This window comes from Phyllopteryx taeniolatus, chromosome 5 (assembly GCF_024500385.1).
Source record: "Phyllopteryx taeniolatus isolate TA_2022b chromosome 5, UOR_Ptae_1.2, whole genome shotgun sequence".
In the NCBI taxonomy this organism is placed as follows: Eukaryota; Metazoa; Chordata; class Actinopteri; order Syngnathiformes; family Syngnathidae; genus Phyllopteryx; species Phyllopteryx taeniolatus.
The window spans coordinates 5,011,724-5,032,450 of record NC_084506.1 but is presented as its reverse complement, the minus strand read 5'-3'; the positions used below and the strand labels follow the sequence as shown (position 1 = coordinate 5,032,450).

The following is a 20,727-nucleotide window of genomic DNA, read 5'->3' as shown; positions in this document are numbered from 1 at the left end:
CGTTCACATTTCAGAAAACACATTAACAAAAGCAGAAACACTTTTATAAGAGACGGAACAAATTACAATTGAGACAACCCGGAAAGGGAATGTCCCATTTCACAGACATTCTTAGAAATCACACGCCCTTTCTCGGCAAGAACCGCCCTGCTTCAACATGATTGACTGCTGCGTCGCGGGAAAGGTAGGCTCCGCAGATGTAATGAGATGTCCATCCCAAATATAATTAAAAAAAAAAAACAAAGAAGTTTATTATGGTTAGGTTTAGGACTAGGGTTGGGGTTAAGGCAGTTTAGGATGAGTTAAGGTTAAGATTATGGTGGTTAAGGCTGGCGCACACCGAGCGCCGCCGCCGAACCCGACTGAACTATGGCGCAGTGTGCATGGTTTGGCAACTGTTTCCTTGAGCGGCTGATCGGTCGGCCACTGCTGTTGACGCAATTCAAAATTAGAATCTCCGTTGCACGCTGTCTTATTGTCCCAGCTTACATTCAATCAAAATGCACAGAAACTTTTCCCTAAGGTGAAAATACATTTCCCAGTTTGTGAGCCGTGCCGCCGCGTTGCCTCGGCTCAAGCCATATAAATAGTATGTAAAGCATCAAATGTTGTTTTAAATCAATACTAACCTATGTTCATAATGTATAATGTGCCTGTAGATGAAAAAGTGAAGTTTGTGACCAGAATGTACGTTCAAATGAATGGAGCAGGCAGCTTCCTTTCAAATAGCCACACTTTCAGCATCAGCACTGGGGCGCCCCAAGGTTGTGTCCTCTCTCCACTGCTCTTCTCGCTCTACACGAAGGACTGCACCTCAACGCACCCAGCTGTCAAACTCCTGAAGTTTGCAGATGACACCACTGTCATCGGCCTCATCAAGGACGGTGAAGAGTCTGCATATCGACAGGAAGTGGAGCGGCAGGAGCTGCGGTGCGGCCGACACAACCTGGAGATGAACACGCTCAAGACTGTAGATGATCGTGGACTTCAGGAGGCTTCCTTCGCCACAGCTGCCCCTCACACTGTCCAGCTGCCTTGTGTCAACCGTCGAGACCTTCAAGTTCCTGGGAATTACAGTCTCTCAGGACCTGAAGTGGCCGATCAACATCAACTCCGTCCTCAAAAACGCCCAGCAGAGGATGTGCTTTCTGCGGCTTCTGAGAAAGTACGGCCTGCCACGGGAGCTGCTGAGGAAGTTCTACACCGCGGTCATCGAATCAATCCTGTGTTCTTCCATCACAGTCTGGTTTGGTGCTGTTACAAAAAAGGACAAACTCCGACTGCAACGGATAATCAAAACTGCTGAAAAGATTGTCGGTACCCCCCTACCGACCCTTGAGGACTTGCACGCTGCCAGAACTTAGACAAGAGCGGGCAAAATCCTCTCGGACCCTCCACATCCCGGTCACCTGCTCTTCCAGCTCCTTCCCTCAGGTAGGCACTACCGATCAATGTAAACTAGAACTAGCAGACATTCCAACAGCTTATTCCTTCTTGCAATCAACTTCTTAAACACCTAACCTACAATTCCATTGCAACATGCTGGCAATTTTTTGTCTTTTTGTCTTGAGTTTGGCCCTGCGATTGGCTGGCAACCAGTTCAGGGTGTACCCCGCCTCTTGCCCGATGATAGCTGGGATAGGCTCCAGCACGCCCGCGACCCTAGTGAGGAGAAGCGGCTCAGAAAATTGATGGATGGATGGATGGATGTCTTGAGTTTGTTGTCACATTTCTGTCGGGCCAATTATATATTACTCGTGGACTCACTGTAGTAGTCTTGCCACGCTGCACTATTTGCATATCTGTTGTTGACCAATAATGGTCACTCATGCCAGAGTAGCAGCTGCCCCATTTGCACACTGACTGAGGAGTATCTGCAACATTTGCACAATCAACATTGTCCCAGACTACCACTCGTACCACTCGCTTGAAGTCTCGGCCCCCTTTGCACAATGGTCATTGCACCGGACTATTGTAATATTAGTCATTCGAACTGCTCTAAGTGCTAGAGGACTCTGCATCTTTTTGGACAATTGTCCCCAAAAAAAATAAAATAATGTACCAGCATTACCAGATAACTAGCAACCCTTTATTGCTCAGTGACTGTTTTTTTTTGTCAATGTCTTTATGTCTCAAAAGTGTTCTCTGTCAATTGACTGTCTGTTGTCGTACTAGAGCGGCTCCAATTACCGGAGACAAATTCCTTGTGTGTTTTTTAGACATACTTGGCAAATAAAGATGATTCTGATTTCCCTTTAACGCTCACCAGCATCCTCTCTCTTTAACAACCTGTTTCTTCCTTAACTCTTAATCAATCTTTTTATGGTTTAAGAAACGTGATCAAGTACAATATATTGTATATACAGCATCAAACGCCTATACAGGCTCGCTGTTCAGGGCGTCCATATATCCAATTGCTCAATGTGCGGGGATGCGTCTGCAACTCTTACTTTTATGCGATGGTTCGGTCCAGTCGAGTTCGACCCCGTTGCACAGTGTTCGACAGGCTTTAGGGTTAATGGCATTTATATAAACGCCACACTTAATAAGTCACATACTTCTTTTACCGTCTGGAAGCAGTAGAGCGTGTTCTACAGGGATACAGCAGCCAATCATAGTGCAGTGGAGTGTGTTCCGGAGCCAGTAATATTGGAGCAGGGTGTGTCCTGCCAGGAAAATGCGCTGGATTCCTAAAAATGTTGGATGGTCCCTTTCCGGATCGTCTCAATTGTAACTTGTTTCGTCCTTTGTAAAAGTGTTTCTGCTTTTGTTAATTTGTTTTCTGAAATGCAAATGTGTTTCTGCTTTAGTTAATTTGTTTTCTGAATAAAAAAGTGTTTCTGCTTTTGTTAATATGTTTTCTGAAATGTAAAAGTGTTTCGGTTTTTGTTAATTTGTTTTCTGGAATGTAAAAGTTTCACAATTTGTTATATTGTTTTGCACTTCCAGGCCACCGTAATATTGTCACTTAAACCATGCAGATTTAATCCAGCCCAACACACATGATCTCAAAAAGGCTTTGAAGTCTTGTTGCATTAAAAATGTTATTAAAAGTTGGGACGTTGTATTAAACATTAATAAAAACAGAATACAATGATTTGCAAATCATGTTAAACCTATATTTAATTGAATACACTACAAAGACAAGATATTTAATGTTCAAACGGATGAACTTTATTGTTTTTAGCAAATAATCATTAACTTAGAATTTTATGGCTGCAACACGTTTGTCATGTTTACCACTGTGTTACATCACCTTTTCTTTTAACAACATTCAATAAACATTTGGCAACTGAGGACACTGATTGTTGAAGCTTTGGAGGTGGAATTCTTTCCCATTCTTGCTTGATGTACAGCTTCAGCTGTTCAACAGTCCGGGGTCTCCGTTGTCGTATTTTACACTTCATAATGCGCCACCTATTTCTGCCTAACTTCTACATTGAAAATCATTTTCATTGTTTCTTACATAATATTCTAGTTTCTAGAGATGGTGAATTTGGGGATTATCAGATTTTAGACTTAAAATAAGAATAATTACTTAATAAGGAAGTCTTTTTTTACTTTCTTTTCCAGTGTAGAAATGGGAGATTTTTGTTTAGATACATTAAACCAAAAAAAAAAAAAAAACGACAATAGGGTCATTTCCTGTTTTTTGTTTTCCTACATCAGAAGGAAAAATTAATGGCCTCAAAGTACAAGGACCATTTTGGCATCCACCACTCCAAAAAAAAAAAAAGAATAATTACTCTCCTTTTAAGTCAGAGTCTTTGAAATTGCACTGGACATGTTTCAAAACTGCGGTGTGAGCAGCGCCGCTGTATGACGGGTCTCCAGGCAACCATGGCAGCTGCGCCGCTGCCAGGGACACACAAGAGCAGAGCGGGGGTTCTGCGTGTCTCGCCATGACCATTTTCTGCCCTCTGTATTTCCTGTGTTTTATTTTGCTCTTTATTGCCAGATAAGTGCGTGTAATTAAGTCTCAAATGTCTTTCAACGAAAACTTATTTTGAAATATGTATCAGTAGGGGCCAGCCCTAATGACAACCTGTATTTTGACAGGCTGTCGTATTTACTGTATACCTGTATATCCTCACTGTTGCGGTGTGTTACTGTACTGGTGCCTACCTCAGCTGACTTCGGGCGAGAGGTGGGGTACACCCTGAACTGGTCGCCAGCCAATCGCAGGGCACATTTAGACAAACAACAGATGTGCTAACCAGTCCTTCACCGTGCCGCCTATATATATGCATATGCAAAAGAACATTTGGGCTAGGGAGAACATTGGTGGAAGACAAAAGATTTCACCTTCAACATGTTTACACTATGATAATGCTGGAATTCACCACCCTTGGTAACAGCCTCTCCCCGCGCGCGTGTGTGTGTGTGTTTGCGTTTGTGTCAAGGAAAAGAATATGGCCTATCTATCAGGAAACCACAGCCTTGTCACATGCAGTACATTAAACAAGCCATTAAGATAATCCATAATGCATTATGGTCAAAGGTACATTAAGAAAGCATGACATAATTATCTAATTGATGTCATCAGAGAGAAAGACAGCGAGAGAGAGCTATTTGATTTTGAAACATAACATCAAGAAAAAACTGTTTCGAAGAGCCTCAGACTGCATTTAGTGTAAAAACCAATACTGTAAGTGTTTCTGCACACCGACAGAAAGCGGCCCTAATAGAAAGTGAAGGAACTGCAATAGAGAGTGTTCTGCAGACAGTGGAGGATAATACAAAGCTGCCAAATGTTACAGAACATCCGTATGTTGTAACAGAAATCACTGGATGTTGACTCGTTACGGCCGTAACACTGATTGTTCCCGATATTGGAAAAAAGAAATCCTATTCCCTCCTCTATCCTCTCAAACTCGTTTTTGTCCGGTTGCATTTTCAATAAACTTAAAAAAGAAAATGCAGCGTTTGACATAACCGTTGCATCCACATTGAGCAGCTGCTTGGTGCACATTATTTTACAACATCTCCTGGCTGCCAACCCGGCGAAGCAAAAGTCCTCTTTGTGTTCGGTGTCAGTGCATTGTAAGTCACTGATCTTCGCCTCCATGGTAGCGAATAAGCTACACTTCTAACCATACTGTACTTCTTACAAATGTGTCACAAAGGGAGGATGAGGAGTGGATAGGCGAAGACGATGTCAAAGCCATGCTAACTGCTAAGCTATCGTTATAAGCAGTTGCAAAACATTGAAATAGGTGATTTGGTGAAACAATACACTTGTCACATAGATTTGGTTGGAACCACGTTTTCGCGGATCGTAACGAACTTTGAACAAGAAAATAACAGGCCAATTAATACATGTTTAGAGATATAAATTTTAAATAATACACGCCCACACGGTATCCGACTGGTTAGAGCGTCTGCCTCACAGTTCTGAGGACAGGGGTTAAATCCCCGGCCCCGCCCGTGTGGAGTTTGCATGTTCTCCCCGTGCCTGCGTGGGTTTTCCCCGGGCACTCCGGTTTCCTCCCACATCCCAAAAACATGCATGGTAGGTTCATTGAAGACCCTAAATTGCCTGTAGGTGTGAATGTGAGTGCGAATGGCTGATTGTTTATATGTGCCCTGTGATTGGCTGGCAACCAGTTTAGGGTGTACCCCGCCTCCTGCCCGATGATAGCTGGGATTGGCTCCAGCCCTCCCGCGACACTTGTGAGGATAAGCGGGAAAGAAAATGGATGGATGGATGGACGTCCACACAGGACGCCGCGTCTGAACCGGAAATGAATTAGTACGTCACTGCACGTCACTTCAGATTGTGGGCAGTATATTACTATTATGAATAAATATTTGTAATATAAGATAACCTGTATTAGTCCCACAATGGGAAATTTGCATCGTTTCAGCAGCAATTGTGGATAGAGGAAATATAAATACTGTATGTAATTAAAAAAAAAAAGCATCCAAGAAAAGACGTAATTATATTTCTTCTTCTTATAAAGCGGCTGAAATAAGTATTTAACACATCAACATTTTTCTCACTACATATATTTCCAAAGGTGCTATTGACTCACCAGATGTTGGGAACCACCCAAGTAATCCATACATACAAAGAAAGTAGCATAAATAAGATCAGAAGTTAAGTTGTGTGTAATAATGTAAAATGACACAGGAAAAAAGTATTGAAGACGCCAACTGGTATTTCTTTAATACTTTGTACAAAAGCCTTTCTTTGCAATGACAGCTTCAAGATATGGAGAAACTAGTCGCATGCATTGCTCTGGTGTGATTTTGGCCCATTCCTCCACACAAGCAGTCTTCAAATCTTGAAGGTTCCGTGGGCTTCTTTTATGGACCTTGAGTTTCAGTTCTTTCCATAAATTTTCGATTGGATTCAAGTCAGGTGTTTGGCTGGGCCATTCTAGCAGCTTTATTTTTTTTCTTTGAAACCAATTGAGAGTTTCCTTGGCAGTATCTTTTGGATCATTATCCTGTGAAATGTCCACTCTCATTTCATTTTCATCATCTTCTTTGAGAGTTTTGTTTTGTCAATAATGCGTAGATATATTTCTACATATTTTGGATATTATTTCTCCAAACAGGCATCCAAACAGTTCAATTTTGCTCTCATCAGACCAGACTATATTCTCCCAGTATTTAATTGGCTTGTCCAAATGTTGTTCCCAAACCTTAAACCAACTTTGACATGCTTTTTATTTTCAGCAATGGGGTCTTGCGTGGTGAGCATGCATACAGGCCATGGCGGCGGAGTAACCGTAACCCTTTTCCTTATAACAACAGTACCTGCTAATTGCAGGTTTTTTTGCAGTTCTCCTGTTTTACCCACAATAGTGGCAAATGTAGACTTGTTCCTTCAATACTGTACTGTACTTGTGAGCAGGCTTTCTAATGTGTGCATTGATATACTCCTCACAAATAAATCGGTGTTAAATCCACAGTGAGTCAGTGAGGGACCTTGGCGAGCCGATCCCCGGCTACAGAAGCTGGCTCTAGGGATGTGGAACGTCCCCTCTCTGGCAGGGAAGTAGCCCGAGATGGTGTGCCAGGTCGAGATGTTCTGACTAGAAATAGTCGGGCTCGCCTCCAAACACAGCTTGGGCTTTGGTACCAGTTCTCTCGAGAGGGGTTGGACTCTTTTCCACTCTGGAGTTGCCCACGGTGAGAGGCACCGAGCAGGTGTGCCTATACGTAGTGCCCCCCGGCTCGGCACCTGTACATTGGGGTTCACCTCGGAGGATGAGAGGGTAGCCTCCCTTCGCCTTCGGGTGGGAGGACGGGTCCTGACTGTTGTTTGTGCCTATCCACCAAACAGCAGTTCAGAGTACCCCCTTTTTTGGAGTCCTTGGAGGGGGTGCTGGAGAGCACTCCCGATGGGAACTCCATCGCCCTGCTGTGGGATTTCAATGCTCACGTGGGCAATGACAGTGAGAACTGATGATCATGATGGGGCGTGATTGGGAGGAACGGCCCCCCGGATCAGAACCCGAGGGGAGTTCTGTTATTGGACTTCTGTGCTCATCACGGATTGTCCATAACGAACACCATGTTCAAGCATAAGGGTGTCCATATGTGCACTTCGCACTAGGACACCCGAGGCCCCAGTTCAATCATCGACTTTGTGGTCGTCATCACACTTGCGGCCGCATGTCTTGGACACTCGGGTGAAGAGTGGGGCGGAGCTGTCAACTGATCACCACCTGGTGGTGTGTTGGCTCCGATGGTGTGGGAAGATGCTGGTCCGACCTGGCAGGCCCAAAGGTATTGTGAGGGTCTGTTGGGAACGTCTGGCAGAATCCCCTGTTAGAAGAAGTTTCAACTTCCACCTCTGAAAGAGCTTACCCCGGAACATGAGGTGGGAGACACTGAGTCCGACTGGACCATGTTCGGGGCCTACATTGCTGAGGCAGCCAACCAGAGCTGTGGCCATAAGGTGGTCGGTGCCTGTCGTGGCGGCAACCACCGAACCCGTTGATAGAAACCAACAGTGAGGGATGCCGTCAAGCTGAAGAAGAAGTCTTAGAGTATTTTTGGCCTGTAGAACTCCTAAGTCAGCTGATGGGTACCGGCTGGCCAAGCGGAAAGCAGCTTTGGTGGTCGCTGAGGCATAAACTCAGGCGTGGGAGGAGTTGTGTGAGGCCATGGCGCTGCTGACCTCGACTCGGGACGTTGTGAGTCGGTGGGGTGAATACTTCGAAGACCTCCTCAATTCCACCGATACGCCTTCCCACGAGGAAGCAGAGTCTGAGATCTCTGATGCGGACTCTCCGATCTCTGGGGTTGAGGTCACAGAGGTGATTAAAAATCTCCTTGGTGGCAAAGGCCCTGGAGGTGGATGAGATTCACCCGGAGTTCCTAAAGACTATGGATGTTGTGGGGCTGTCCTGGTTGACATGCCTCTGCAGCATCGCGTGGATATCGGGGACAGTGCCTCTGGATTGCCAGACGGGTGGTGGTCCCACTTTTTAAGAAGGGGTACCAGAGGGTGTGTTCCAACTACAGGGGGATCACACTCCTCAGCCTCCCTGGTAAGGTCTATTCAGGGGTGCTGGAAAGGAGGGTCCGTCGGGAAGTCGAATCTCAGATTCAGGAGGAGCAGTGTGGTTTTCGTCCTGGCCGTGGAACAGTGGACCAGCTCTACACCCTCGGTGGGGTCCTCGAGGGTGCATGGGAGTTCGCCCAAGCAGTTTACATGTGTTTTGTGGACTTGGAGAAGGCGTTCAATAGTCTCCCTCGGGGAGTCTTGTGGGGGGCACCGAATCCTCTTATACGGGCTGTTCGGTCCCTGTACGGCCAGTGTCAGAGGTTGCTCCGCCTTCCTGGCAGTAAGTTGGATTTGTTTCCCGTGAGTATTGGACTTCGCCAAGGCTGCCCTTTGTCACCAATTCTGTTCATAACTTTTATGGACAGAATTTCTAGGTGCAGCCGAAGCATCGAGGGGGTCCGGGTTTGTGGGTGCAGTATTGCATCTTTGCTTTTTGCAAATTATGTGTTTCTGTTGGCTTCATCAAGCCATGATCTCCAAGTCTCACTGGAGCGATTCAGAGCCAAGTGTGAAGCGGTTGGGATGAAGATCAGCACTTCCAAATCTGAGACCATGGTCCTCAGTCGGAAAAGGGTGGAGTCCCCTCTCCAGGTCAAGGATGAGATTCTGCCCCAAGTGGAGGAGTTCAAGTATCTTGGGGTCTTGTTCACGAGTGAGGGAAGACTAGAACGGGAGATTGACAGGCGCATTGGTGCAGTGTCTGCAATGATATGGACTTTTTATCGGTCCGTTGTGGTGCAGAAGTAGCTAAGCCGAAAGGAGAAGCTCTCAATTTACTGGTCCTACCCTCACCTATGGTCACGAGCTGTGGGTGGGGATCGAAAGAACAAGACCCCGGATACAAGCGGCCGAAATGAGTTTCCTCCACAGGGTGTCCGGGCTCTCCCTTAGAGATAGGGTGAGAAGCTCGGTCATCCGGGAGAGGCTCAGAGTAGAGCAGCTGCTCCTCCACATTGAGAGGAGCCAGATGAGGTGGCTCGGGCAGGCCTGGGAATGCCTCGGGCTCCCCCCCGGGGGAGCTGGATGAAGTGACTGGGGAGAGGGAAGTCTAGGCTTCCCTGCTAAAGCTACTGGCCCCGGGACCTCGGATAAGCAGAAGATAATGGATGGTTGGATGTATATTATGTATATTAATATATATACATATATTTTTGTTGGTAAATTGACTGCACTTATATAGCGCTTTATGTCCACCATCCCAGTGCTCAAAGCGCTTTACAAAGCCTCACATTCACCCACTCACACACACATTCATACACCAATGGGCGACTGCTGCCATGCATTGCGCTGCCAGGCCCACTGGGAGCAAATTAAGAAGTGCCCAAAGACACATTGATATGCGGACAGTCGTAGGCGGAATTTGAACCAGAGACCCTTCAGTCACTCGACAACCTGCTCTACCTACTGAGCCACAGCCGCCCTGGGTAAAATAACTCGAAAGGACTCGAAACTCAAAGTGTATGACTTGGGACTTGACTCGGGACTTGAGGGCAAAGACTTGAGACTTATTTGTTACTTGCAAAGCATGACTTGATCCCACCTCTGGACCCTAGTGAGGATCAGCAGTTCAGAAAATGGATGGAAGAAAAGGAAGAAGAACAAGAACAAGAAGAAAAGGAAGAAAAAGAAGCCATTTTATGTGTAAGTTCATTTCGAGACCCTCAAGGACACTTTACATCAATAAAACAACAGTAATCAGAATTATACAGAGGAAATAAAACATAAAAATGCCAGACAGTGCAATTGGAGTGAATAGGCGAACAGGTGGGTTTTGAGTTTGCATTTGTGGAGGTCTGGTCGCAAAGAATTCCAGACTTCCTCATGGTGCTGAGATGGGCTGGTGAAACAGTCAGGTGGATGGAGGAGAAGTATCTGACACTGCGAACAGGAGTGGCGATGAGGTCAGACAAGTATGGAGGGGCAAGGTTGTGGATTGCCTTGAAGGTACAAAGGAGGAGTTTGAACTGAGTTGTAAATTTGACCGGGAGCCAGTGAAGTTGCTGAAGCACAGTGGTGATGTGATGGAACGATGGGGTTTTGGTACAATGCGTGCAGCGGAGTTCTGGACCAGTTGGAGTTTATGGAGGGAGTTATGAAGAAAGGTGGAAGAGGAGAGAGATACAATAATCCAGACGGGAGGCTGAAAAGGCTGTGGACAAGGATAGAGGCGGTAGTGTGGGTGAGGGAGGGGCAGCGTCAGTCATGAGTCCCTCTGGAGCATTCACAGCTAGTCAGAACTCACAAAACCCCTTAACTTTAACAACCAGGTGGCTACAATTATGAAGAATAAAAAATAAAATCCCCTTTACCTTGACTTCTTGGTTTGCAGCTTCGTCTCTTGAGAACAAGTCGGCATGTAAGTGCCTCGCCTTTTTGCAAGCGACAGTCTTGGTAATGCTATCCCCCACTAACATTTTTCGTTTATCCAAACGAGCGACAGCTTATTGACTTGGTCCAAAGGTTTCTCTCGGTTCTTTTGAAGATACTTCACTCCCTTGGCACCTCCTTTTTTTTAACCCACAATAGTGGCAAATGTAGACTTGTTTCTTCAATACTGTACTGTACTTGTGAGCAAGCCTTGCAATGTGTGCATTGATATACTCTTCACAAATAAATCTGTTGTAAGTCCACAGTGAGTCTTTCCCTCTTGCAACATTTGTCTGTTGCTTTTTTTTGGACCCCTATTGTGCTATCAAGATGAAAGACACCGAAATGGCACACAGTGATGCACTACACGAGCTGTGGGTTGGGATCGAAATGCGCTACACTGTATTGGGTTAGAGCGAGCGGCCGCGCCACAATGGCTGCACCGCCTGGCACAATTTGGCTGCGTTGCACAGCACAAAAGGAATGAATGAAACGTTTGCCCACTGCAACAAGGTTTCATCATTGGGCAATATTTTTGGGGGTCGTTATATTGAAGCCATTTTTTTTTGTGTGTGGCCATATGCACCATATTACTGGACAGTACAGAATTGTTGTTTTGTACATTTTTTTGGCCTAAAACAGTGCAGTACAAGGTTATTGTAAATAAAAATGTTTTTAAAAAAGCTAATTTATTTACTGTATATAGCGCATTTCATACACAAGGTAACTCAAGATAACTGTGGTTTACATGATTAAAAGCATTTAAAACAAAGAAAAAAAACTGCTAAAGATAAAAAAAAGCTTGAAAATGTTTGAAAAAAATAGAAATTTTATTCAAACTTACCACGCTGGTTTGCTTGTTGTCGTAATGACTAGTGGTAAGTCGAGGCGGGCGGCTTTCATGAGCAGCAAGGAATTAGTGTGCTTCTTATTTCCAAACCCATTAATTAGATGCCGTAGACGAACAGCTTGACACAAAAATTGTTACTGTAACAAAAATAGCATGTTCCAGACTCCAGAGACTTGTGTGTCGAAATCCTCTTTAAGTTTACGCCGCAGCCATGTGCACGCCATGTGCTCTGTGCAGAGCTCTGTGCGACAATAGCTACAAATCCTGCCATCGTGGCCGCCACGTCAATGCATCGCCCGGAAATGTCGCCACAATCGACAGCCATACGTCAATGCATTGCGATACCAATGCATATTGCATATCTGTGACCCAGAAATACTGTACGTGTGTCCCAGTCTTTGCCTATATTATGCCATAGTGCCTGTAAACAACAGTTGTCAATTCTGAAAGATTTCAATAGCTGTGAGGCAGACTTTGTCAACACCAAAATATGACCATGGACACATGTACTGTCCAGATGGTCGAGTAAATCGAGGTTCCACTGTATATCTTTTGTGACGCCAGTCCTTTAACCTTCCTGACACTCCTCTTTTCTTTATTTGTTGAAAGGCATTGAGTTGACGTTACTTACGAAGCTAGCTGTGTTGCTTTTCATTTAAGCTGAGTTCTTGGCTTGTGCACTTACTTAAAGAAGTGCAGCAAGACCAGCAGGCATTTTTCAAGATATAAATACAATTAAAAAAAATAAAAAAAATTAAAAAGTCAGAGGATGGCTATATGAAATTGAAATTAGGGTTGCATCCCCCCCCCTTATTCTCTGCAACTCGGTACCAAATGATATATTGCCCTGTCCTAGATCACCGCCTAATTTTTTTTTGGGGGGGGGGGGGGGGGCTGAGAGAGAGAGACAGAAACAGAGAGAGAGAGACACCAGCTTTTAACAGTGGTTGTTTAACAGGCATTACACGAACGCTACTCCCGAATCAAACCACGGAGTGGTTCGAGGGAGGAAAAAGTAACAAGAACATCGATCGCTGTGTCCCGCACACGTGGATGTACCTTAGCCGACAAGATTGAGTCACTTGTCATCCGTGGCCGTGACAACATGTCTGGATTTGGAGCTTCATTGTCATTCGATGTCTGGCGGGCACCTGAAACATGGCAGTGGTGGAGGCTCGTCTTGGTGCTCGCCGTCTTCTTCCACAATGACCTCAGCTCACCGTCGGACTGCCCGCCCACCTGCGCCTGCTCGCCCAACGAAATCTACTGCAACAAGTCGGTCAGCAGTCGGTTCTCCCCGAACACTCGGAGCGCCGGAGAGCTTTTCCACAACATAACTTCCATGTAAGTGTACTCTTCTCCTTATTATTATTTCTTTTAATGTGTGTGATGTTTTAATTAGATGGCGTCGATTTGAATCAGTGAGAAAGCCTAGCTGCTGCACTCTGAACGAGCTGGAGGCGAGAGAGGGATTTTTGTTTTTACCGGTGAGGAGTGAGTTGCAGTATTCTAACCTGGAGAAATTTAGGGCATGGATCAATCGTTCATGGTCAGGTTTAGTAATTGTAGTAATCGTGATCGTATTTTGGCTATGATGCATATGTCAAAGAAGCATGACTGGATCACTTTGTGGCACTCAATTAATTGCCCAAGAAGCAGCATACGAATAGAAATAAAATCGGGCCGAAAACCGAACCTTGTGGTTTGAGGTGGGAATTGATGAGATTTTATCACTATCAATGCCGTTGTTGAGTCTGTTTCTGGTTGACGATTGAATGATTCCTCAGTAGTTTTATGAGGAGGAAAAAAGTAGTTCTACACAATCTTCCACACTAAAAGCAACCATTTTATGTTTTTCAAAATGATGTCTGCACAAGACTTTTTTGAGAAAATATATGTTTTAGTGGTTATTTTATATTTAGCGTCTTTATACTGTATTATTTGAGACCATCCATCCATCAATCAATTTTCTGCAGCTCTTATCCTCACGAGGGTCGCGCATGCTGGAGTCTATCCCAGCTGACTCTGGGCGTGTGGCGGGGTGCACCCTGAACTGGTCGTCAGCCAATCGCATGGCACATTTAAACAAACAACCATTCACATTGACACCTACGGGCAATTTAGACGCTTCAATTAATCTACTATCCATGGTTTTGGGATGTGGGAGGAAACCGGAGTACCCGGAGAAAACCGACGCAGGCACGGGGAGAACATGCAAACTCCACACAGGAAAGCCTGGATCCTCAGAACTATGAGGCAGATGTGCCAACCAGTCGGTCACTGTGCCGCATGTTATTTGAGACCCTTTAAGAAATTATGAGTACATTTGCATTCACAGCTACGACTCTGTTAACCTCACAAAAATCAAGGCATTGCAATTGTACAAATTAATAATACTGTTTCGAAGACTTAATCAATAACAACATTATTAAAATATTTACTTAGCCCTGACAATCCAAAAATGCTTTATCTTGGGCCTTGATGTTGTGTACACTGTACACGATGTATGTTATTTATAAATATTGGCTGGTTGGTGGGAAGCTCAGTTTAGGGCAGCACTAAGTGTGTGTGGGTGTGTGTGTTTGTGTTTGTGCGAGCGTGCAAGTGCGTGTGTGTGTGTGTGTGTTGCTTGTGTGTTATGAGTTTAATGTACCCTTTAATTACTATAGTGCAAAATGGTGATTATATGTATGTGTTGAAAGGACCTCCTTGAAGGTGAGATGATGCATCCCAACGGGCTATCCTTGAAATAAATGAATACATAAATAAATAATTATATTGTATTTTTTTGTACAAAGGCAGCGGTCCCAAAATGTTTTAGCGCCATGTTCATTATCATGTGAATGTCTTTTGTGTTATTTACACATTATTATTAATCATAGCGATAAATAAACACGTTATATCGATGCTTTACATACGACAGCCGAATGCTGTATTCCGAAGAGTTACGACATAACGACAATGACACAGTGCTGTAAAGTCTCATGCGTTGGTGCACGTTTTCTTAATTTTATGACGAATAAACCTCTCGCTAGCACACAGTTGTTGTCCGTGAATTATCATACATAATAATCTGGCGATGAAGTTGTCGACTTGAGGCTAACACCAATTTCCTGTCAAGCGCGTGTCACAGTTTTTCCTTTCGTCATTATAACATCCTATTTTGGTCCGAGAATGCACTTTTTGGCCATTTTCAGCTGGCGAACTTTTTCTGTAACTTAGAAATTTGTACTGCTGACCCGACCAGGCCAGCGTCAATAGGTAAGTGGCAGCCGCCACTGCGTGAAGTGAAGCTATGCTGGGAAATGAAAGTATCGTTCAGGAGAACCGGCATTGTGTGCAATTCCAATGGAATCGGTCAATTGGACCAGGTTCTTAGTCGGAACTGGTTTTCAAATCACACCCCTACTTGTGGTACACCACAGGCAAAGTTACAGGTGGATGAACAGTGTTGAAGTATAGTGACTGCGGAGGTTCACTCTAAACCTGCTGGTCGATTAAAATAGCGTGGTGAACGACGTCGAAAGCTACGCTTAAATCACCAGAATGAGCATTAAGCCCTCCTTTCTAATCTGTTATTAAAAGCAGGTCTTTTGTTACTTTTAGGAGGGCCATGTCAACGCTATGACCAACTCAACAACAACAGTGTTAAAAATCTCTGAGAAATTTGGTGGGGATGGAATCTAGGCTGCATTATTTTGATTTCAATCATAGCAACATGGGCACCAGCACACTTTCCCTAAATTTCTCCGGCATCTTTTCACCTTTTAGAATTCGATTGAACAACCTGGTCAAAAACTCCACAGCCATCTCTCCTAGATGCTTCCATACATCCACAGGTACTGTATGTTATCAGGACCAACTGCCTTTCCATTTTTCGTCCTCTTTAGTGCCTTTCTAACTTCTCCCTTAATATTCATTGCTAGTTCCCGGTCCTCCACCCTTACATCTTCAACTCTTCCTTCTCTCTCATTTGCCTCATTGAATAACTCCTCAAAATATTATTTCCATCTATCAAGCACACTACTGGCACCAGCCAACACATTTGCATCTCTATCCTTAATCACCCTAACCGGCTACACATCTTTCCCATCTCCATCCCTCTGTCTGGCCAACCTGTATAGAGGTTTCTCTCCTTCTATACTGTCCAACCTGGCATACATGTCATCATATGCCTCTTGTTTGGCCTTTGCCAGCTCTACCTTTGCCTTATATCTCCTTTTATTCTTGTTTCTAGGCATGGGCTGATTACCATGTTAAAAGTATACAGCCATTTTGAAAAGTCAAGGTTTCAATTACTGTAACACTGTCCATTACCCGTAATTAGTTTTTTTTTTTTGTGGGAAACAATATTAATGAAGGTGCCAGGTGTCTAATGGAACTGTTGCTAACTTGTTGCACATGCTGTGCAATGCACAGTCATTGCATTACCGTCCCTTCTAAGACAATCTTAAAAAAATGGCAGAATATTTCCAGACAGACAGAAGACACCGGATCAGCTCCTCAAAGCTTGAGTGACGTTTATCAATGTCATTCTAAACTATAGACAAGGTATCTGGATGCAGATTTTTTTCTTTTATTTGTACATAAGTTAACATAATATTTTAGTGTTTTTAGTGATTGTTTCCATACATCCATTTTCTGAGCCGCTTCTCCTCACTTGGGTTGCGGGAGTGCTGGAGCCTATCCCAGCTATCATTGGGCAGGAGGTGGGGTACTACCTGAACTGGTTGCCAGCCAATCGGAGGGCACATACAAACAAACAACCATTCACACTCACATGCACACCTACGGGCAATTGAGAGTCTCCAATTAATGCATGTTTTTGGGATGTGGGAGGAAACCGGAGTGCCTGGAGAAAACCCACGCAGGCACGGAGAGAACATGCAAACGCCACACAGGCGGGGCCGGGGGATTGAACCCCGCTCCTCAGAACTGTGAGGCTGACTCTCTAACCAGTCTTCCACCGTGCCGCCTAGTGATTGTTTTTTACTTTAAATTTGTTTAGTAGAAAAAAAATCATAGATTTCAAAGTAATATATTTTAGAGCTGTAATTTAAGTAGTGTGATACCGTGGTATTTTTGCTCAAGGTTATTATACCGTCAGAAACTGATACCGTCCCGTGCCTGCTTGTCTCGTATTCTCAGTCTTCTGTCCAACTTTTCTGAGCGAACCTCTTTCCTTGTATGATTTCCTGCACTTTATGGTTCCACCAACAAGTCTCCTTCTCCCCTTTCCTACCAGACACGTCCAGTCTTCTGTAAGATCCTCCTGCCCACTGAGAGCCCGTGCCCCTCTTCATGAAAAGCTGCACTACACTCTTCCTTTTTCAGCTTCCACCATATGGTTCTCTGCTTTGCCTTCATCTTCTTAATCTTCCTCCCCACCACCAGAGTCATTTTACACATCACCATTCAATGCTGTCGAGCTACACTCTCCCCTACCACTACCTTACAGTCAGTAACCTCCTTCAGATTACATCGGCTGCACAAGATATAATCTGCTTCAATGCTTCTAGTTCCGCTCTTGTAGGTCACCCTTTGTTCCTGCCTCTTCTGTTTGCTAAAGCCATTTCCATCCTTTTTGCAAAGTCTACCACCATCTGTCCCTCCAAGTTCCTTTCCTGGATGCCGAACTTACCCATCACTTCTTGCTCACCCATGTTTCCTTCACCAACGTGTTGATTACAAACTGCATCAATCACGACTCTCTGGCTGGGATGCTCTGAATTACCTCGTCTAGCTCCTTTCAAAATGACTCTTTCTCTTCTAGTTCACATTCTTTCTGTGGGTCATAACCACAAATTACATTAAACATAACACCCTCAATTTCAAGTTTCAGCCTCATAACACAATCTGACACTCTTTTCACACCCAGGGCATTTTTAACTAACTCTTCCTTTAAGAAAACCCCTATTCCATTTCTCTTTCCATCAACACCTTGGTAAAATAATTCAAACCCTGCCCCTAACCTTCTAGCCTCCCTGCCTTCCCACATGCTCTCCTGGACACACAATACTGTATAGCTACCTTGCTACTAATCATGTCAATGAACGTCCTAGCTTTTCCTGTCATAGTCCCAATACTCACTTGTGGGCCTGTTATTGTGATAGGCTGTACTGTACGGTACGTACATGTTTTCGCCTACTACTGTCTATGATGACCCAATCAAATTACGGCCACATGTTTATGTCCCACCCATTTTCCCGGTTGTTGCGACTATCACCTGTCAATCACTCTTCAGCTAACGGTACTACAACCTGTAGATAGTCAGCTGGACCAGAGTGAAGATGGACAAGAAAAAAAAACAACCTCCAAAACGAAAACGGGGTGCTGAGAAGTGGAGGGATAACAAAAATAAATCCCTCGAGGAAGTGGAGGCCAGACATAAGAAAATAACAGTTATTTGGCGGTTGTTCGAGTTACCTATCGCCACACAGGAGTCCGTTGCCAGCACAAGCTGCGGTGAGCCTGGCCCTCAACAGCTGGATATCAACAAACACAAAAGATGTAGTGATGTAATGGTAAGTTATGTTTGAAAGTTTTTGATACTTTAGGTAGAAATGCTTATTTGGATTTCATTAATTTGGTTGCTAATGGCGCTAAGTGCTGACTATAGCCTCGTCATATTAGCTCCCCGGGCCTACATTTCAAAGAGTTCAAAATTAGCATCTTTCAATGATCAAATGTTTCTTATATTTGTCTACCTCCATCCATCCATCCATTTTCTGCCGCTTATCCGAGCTCGTGTTGCGGGGGTAATAGCTTTAGCAGGGATGCCCAGGCTTCCCTCTCCCCAGCCACTTCATCCAGCTCTTCCAAGGCGCTCCCAGCAGAACGATGGAGTCCCCAGCGGGAGCGCTCTCCAGCACCCCCTCCTAGGACTCCAAAAAGGGTGGGTACTCTGAACTGCTGTTTGGTGCATAGGCACAAACAACAGTCAGGACGCGTCCAGCCACCCAAAGGCGGAGGGAGGCTACCCTCTTGTCCACCGGGGTGAACCCCAACGTACAGTCGCCGAGCCGGGGGGCAATAAGTATACCCACACCTGGTCGGCGCCTCTCACCGTGGGCAACTCCAGAGTGGAAGAGAGTCCAACCCCTCTCGAGAGGACTGGTACCAGAACTTCTCGACCTCACACACCAGCTCGGGCTCCTTCCCTGCCAGAGAGGTGACATTCCACGTCCCTAGAGCCAGCTTCTGTAGGTCCCTGTCTTCGGCCAGCGCCCAGCTTGCACTGCACCCGACCCCTATGGCCCCTCCCACAGGTGGTGAGCCCATGGGAAGGGGTACCCACGATACCCTTTCGGGCTGTGCCCGGCCGGCCCCCATGGATGCAGGCCCGGGCACCAGGCGCTCGCCTTCGAGCCCCACCTCCAGGCCTGGCTCCAGAGGGGGACCCCGGTGACCCGCATCCGGGCAAGGGAAACCTAGATCCATTAATAGTTTTCATCATAGGGGTCTTTTAGCCATGCTTTGTCTGGTCCCTCACCTAGGACCTGTTTGCCATGGGTGACCCTACCAGGGGCGTGAAGCCCCAGACAACTTAGCTCCTAGGATCATTGGGACACACAAACCCCTCCAAAACGATAAGCTGATTGCTTCCAGGAGTATTTGTCAACCTGCTTACTGATAGTTATTTTCTCTTTAATATTAAGCTGTTACTATCTTTGAGCTGACAGCTACTAAATGAATATGAATGAATGTAGCTTAATTTGTCTGTACATGCCCCATCCTTTAAACATGGGATCATCAGCAATCACAACAATCATTAATTTCATTCCAGAGTGTATATTATTAGGCCTGCACAAAATGAGAAAAAAACCTGCAGTATTGCAATATGACGTCTGATAAATGAACGTATCGCTACAAGATTTAAGATTCTAATTTAGACAAGATTTAGAATTTGTTACCGTGTCTTAGTTAACTTTCTCATTTATCTGGGTTCAGGTTGTCTTGGCAATAGGTTTAGCGTGCATGATTTCAATAACTCTTAAAGATGAACATTTAATAAATTGTGCAACCTTACTGTGTATGTGTCTGTCTTAGTCAATCCTTCTGCACAGGATGTCATGTCAGTAAAACTTCAGTAATGTGTATGTCCATATTTTGTTCTCTCTCAATCATAGGCCAGTATGCATGTTCCATAGGGGACCCCCGATAGGACTGTGACCCTCAAATTGTCTCCAGTTCAGTGATTGTCAAAGCGTGCTATGGTTACCACTAGTCTTATGCTGGCTCCCTCTATTGGTATGTGAAAATCCATGAATTCAATGTTCAAAATGTAAACAATGTTACAATGGCTTAAACTTTGTATTTTTCATTTTAATTTTAAATCCAGTACAGTATATTTGTTGAGTACAGTTGAGTTGTATATAACGTTTAAGTTCAAGACAGTTGCATTTAAGAATTTTAGAATAATTTGTTTCCTAATATTTATTTAGGTACAATTTCTATTTTAACTTTTGTGTTCAAAATAACCATCCATCCATTCTCAACACCGCTTGTCCTGTTCAGGGTCACGGGGAGCTGGAGCCTATCCCAGGTGACTTTGGGCGAAAGGCGGACTACACCCCGAACTGGTCGCCAGTTGCAGGGCACATATAGACACGGACAACTATTCGCACTCCCATTCACACTGTCACTGAGTAGGAACTGAACCCATCCTGCCTGCACTGAAGTCAGGCGAATATACCACTACACCATCAGGGACTGTTCAAAACATTTGACTTGAATTAGTAACTTTTGTACATTTGACTATATTTCTAATTTACAGTGGCTTATAATAATATTAAATATACTTTTAAAGAAAGAAACCTGCCTCGTTGTTGATGAATACTGACTATGACGTTGCTGTATTTCAATGTTGGTCGTTCTGGTGGTGCTTAGAGATCCAAGTATTTTTGGAGGTGGTACTTTGTGTGAAACATTTGAGAAGCACTAATCTACATCAACCACTTCAACTCGCCCTCCTCTATTTAAAAGC

General features: G+C 44.6%; 1 protein-coding gene across 2 annotated transcripts in view; it reads left to right on the top strand.

Moving 5' to 3' along the window:
• Positions 1-12,693: 12,693 nt before the first annotated feature.
• ntrk3a (neurotrophic tyrosine kinase, receptor, type 3a) overlaps positions 12,694-20,727 on the top strand; it is a 59,901-nt gene continuing 51,867 nt past the window's right edge. Inside the window, exons 1-2 of one of the 2 annotated variants that reach the window (XM_061773222.1) lie at positions 12,949-13,085; positions 15,513-15,580. In XM_061773222.1, coding sequence (XP_061629206.1) covers positions 15,561-15,580 — 20 coding nt within the window. In that variant the 5' untranslated portion in view covers positions 12,949-13,085; positions 15,513-15,560. Of the gene's footprint in view, positions 13,086-15,512; positions 15,581-20,727 lie in introns of both variants that reach the window. The other variant, XM_061773220.1, reaches the window with a different exon arrangement.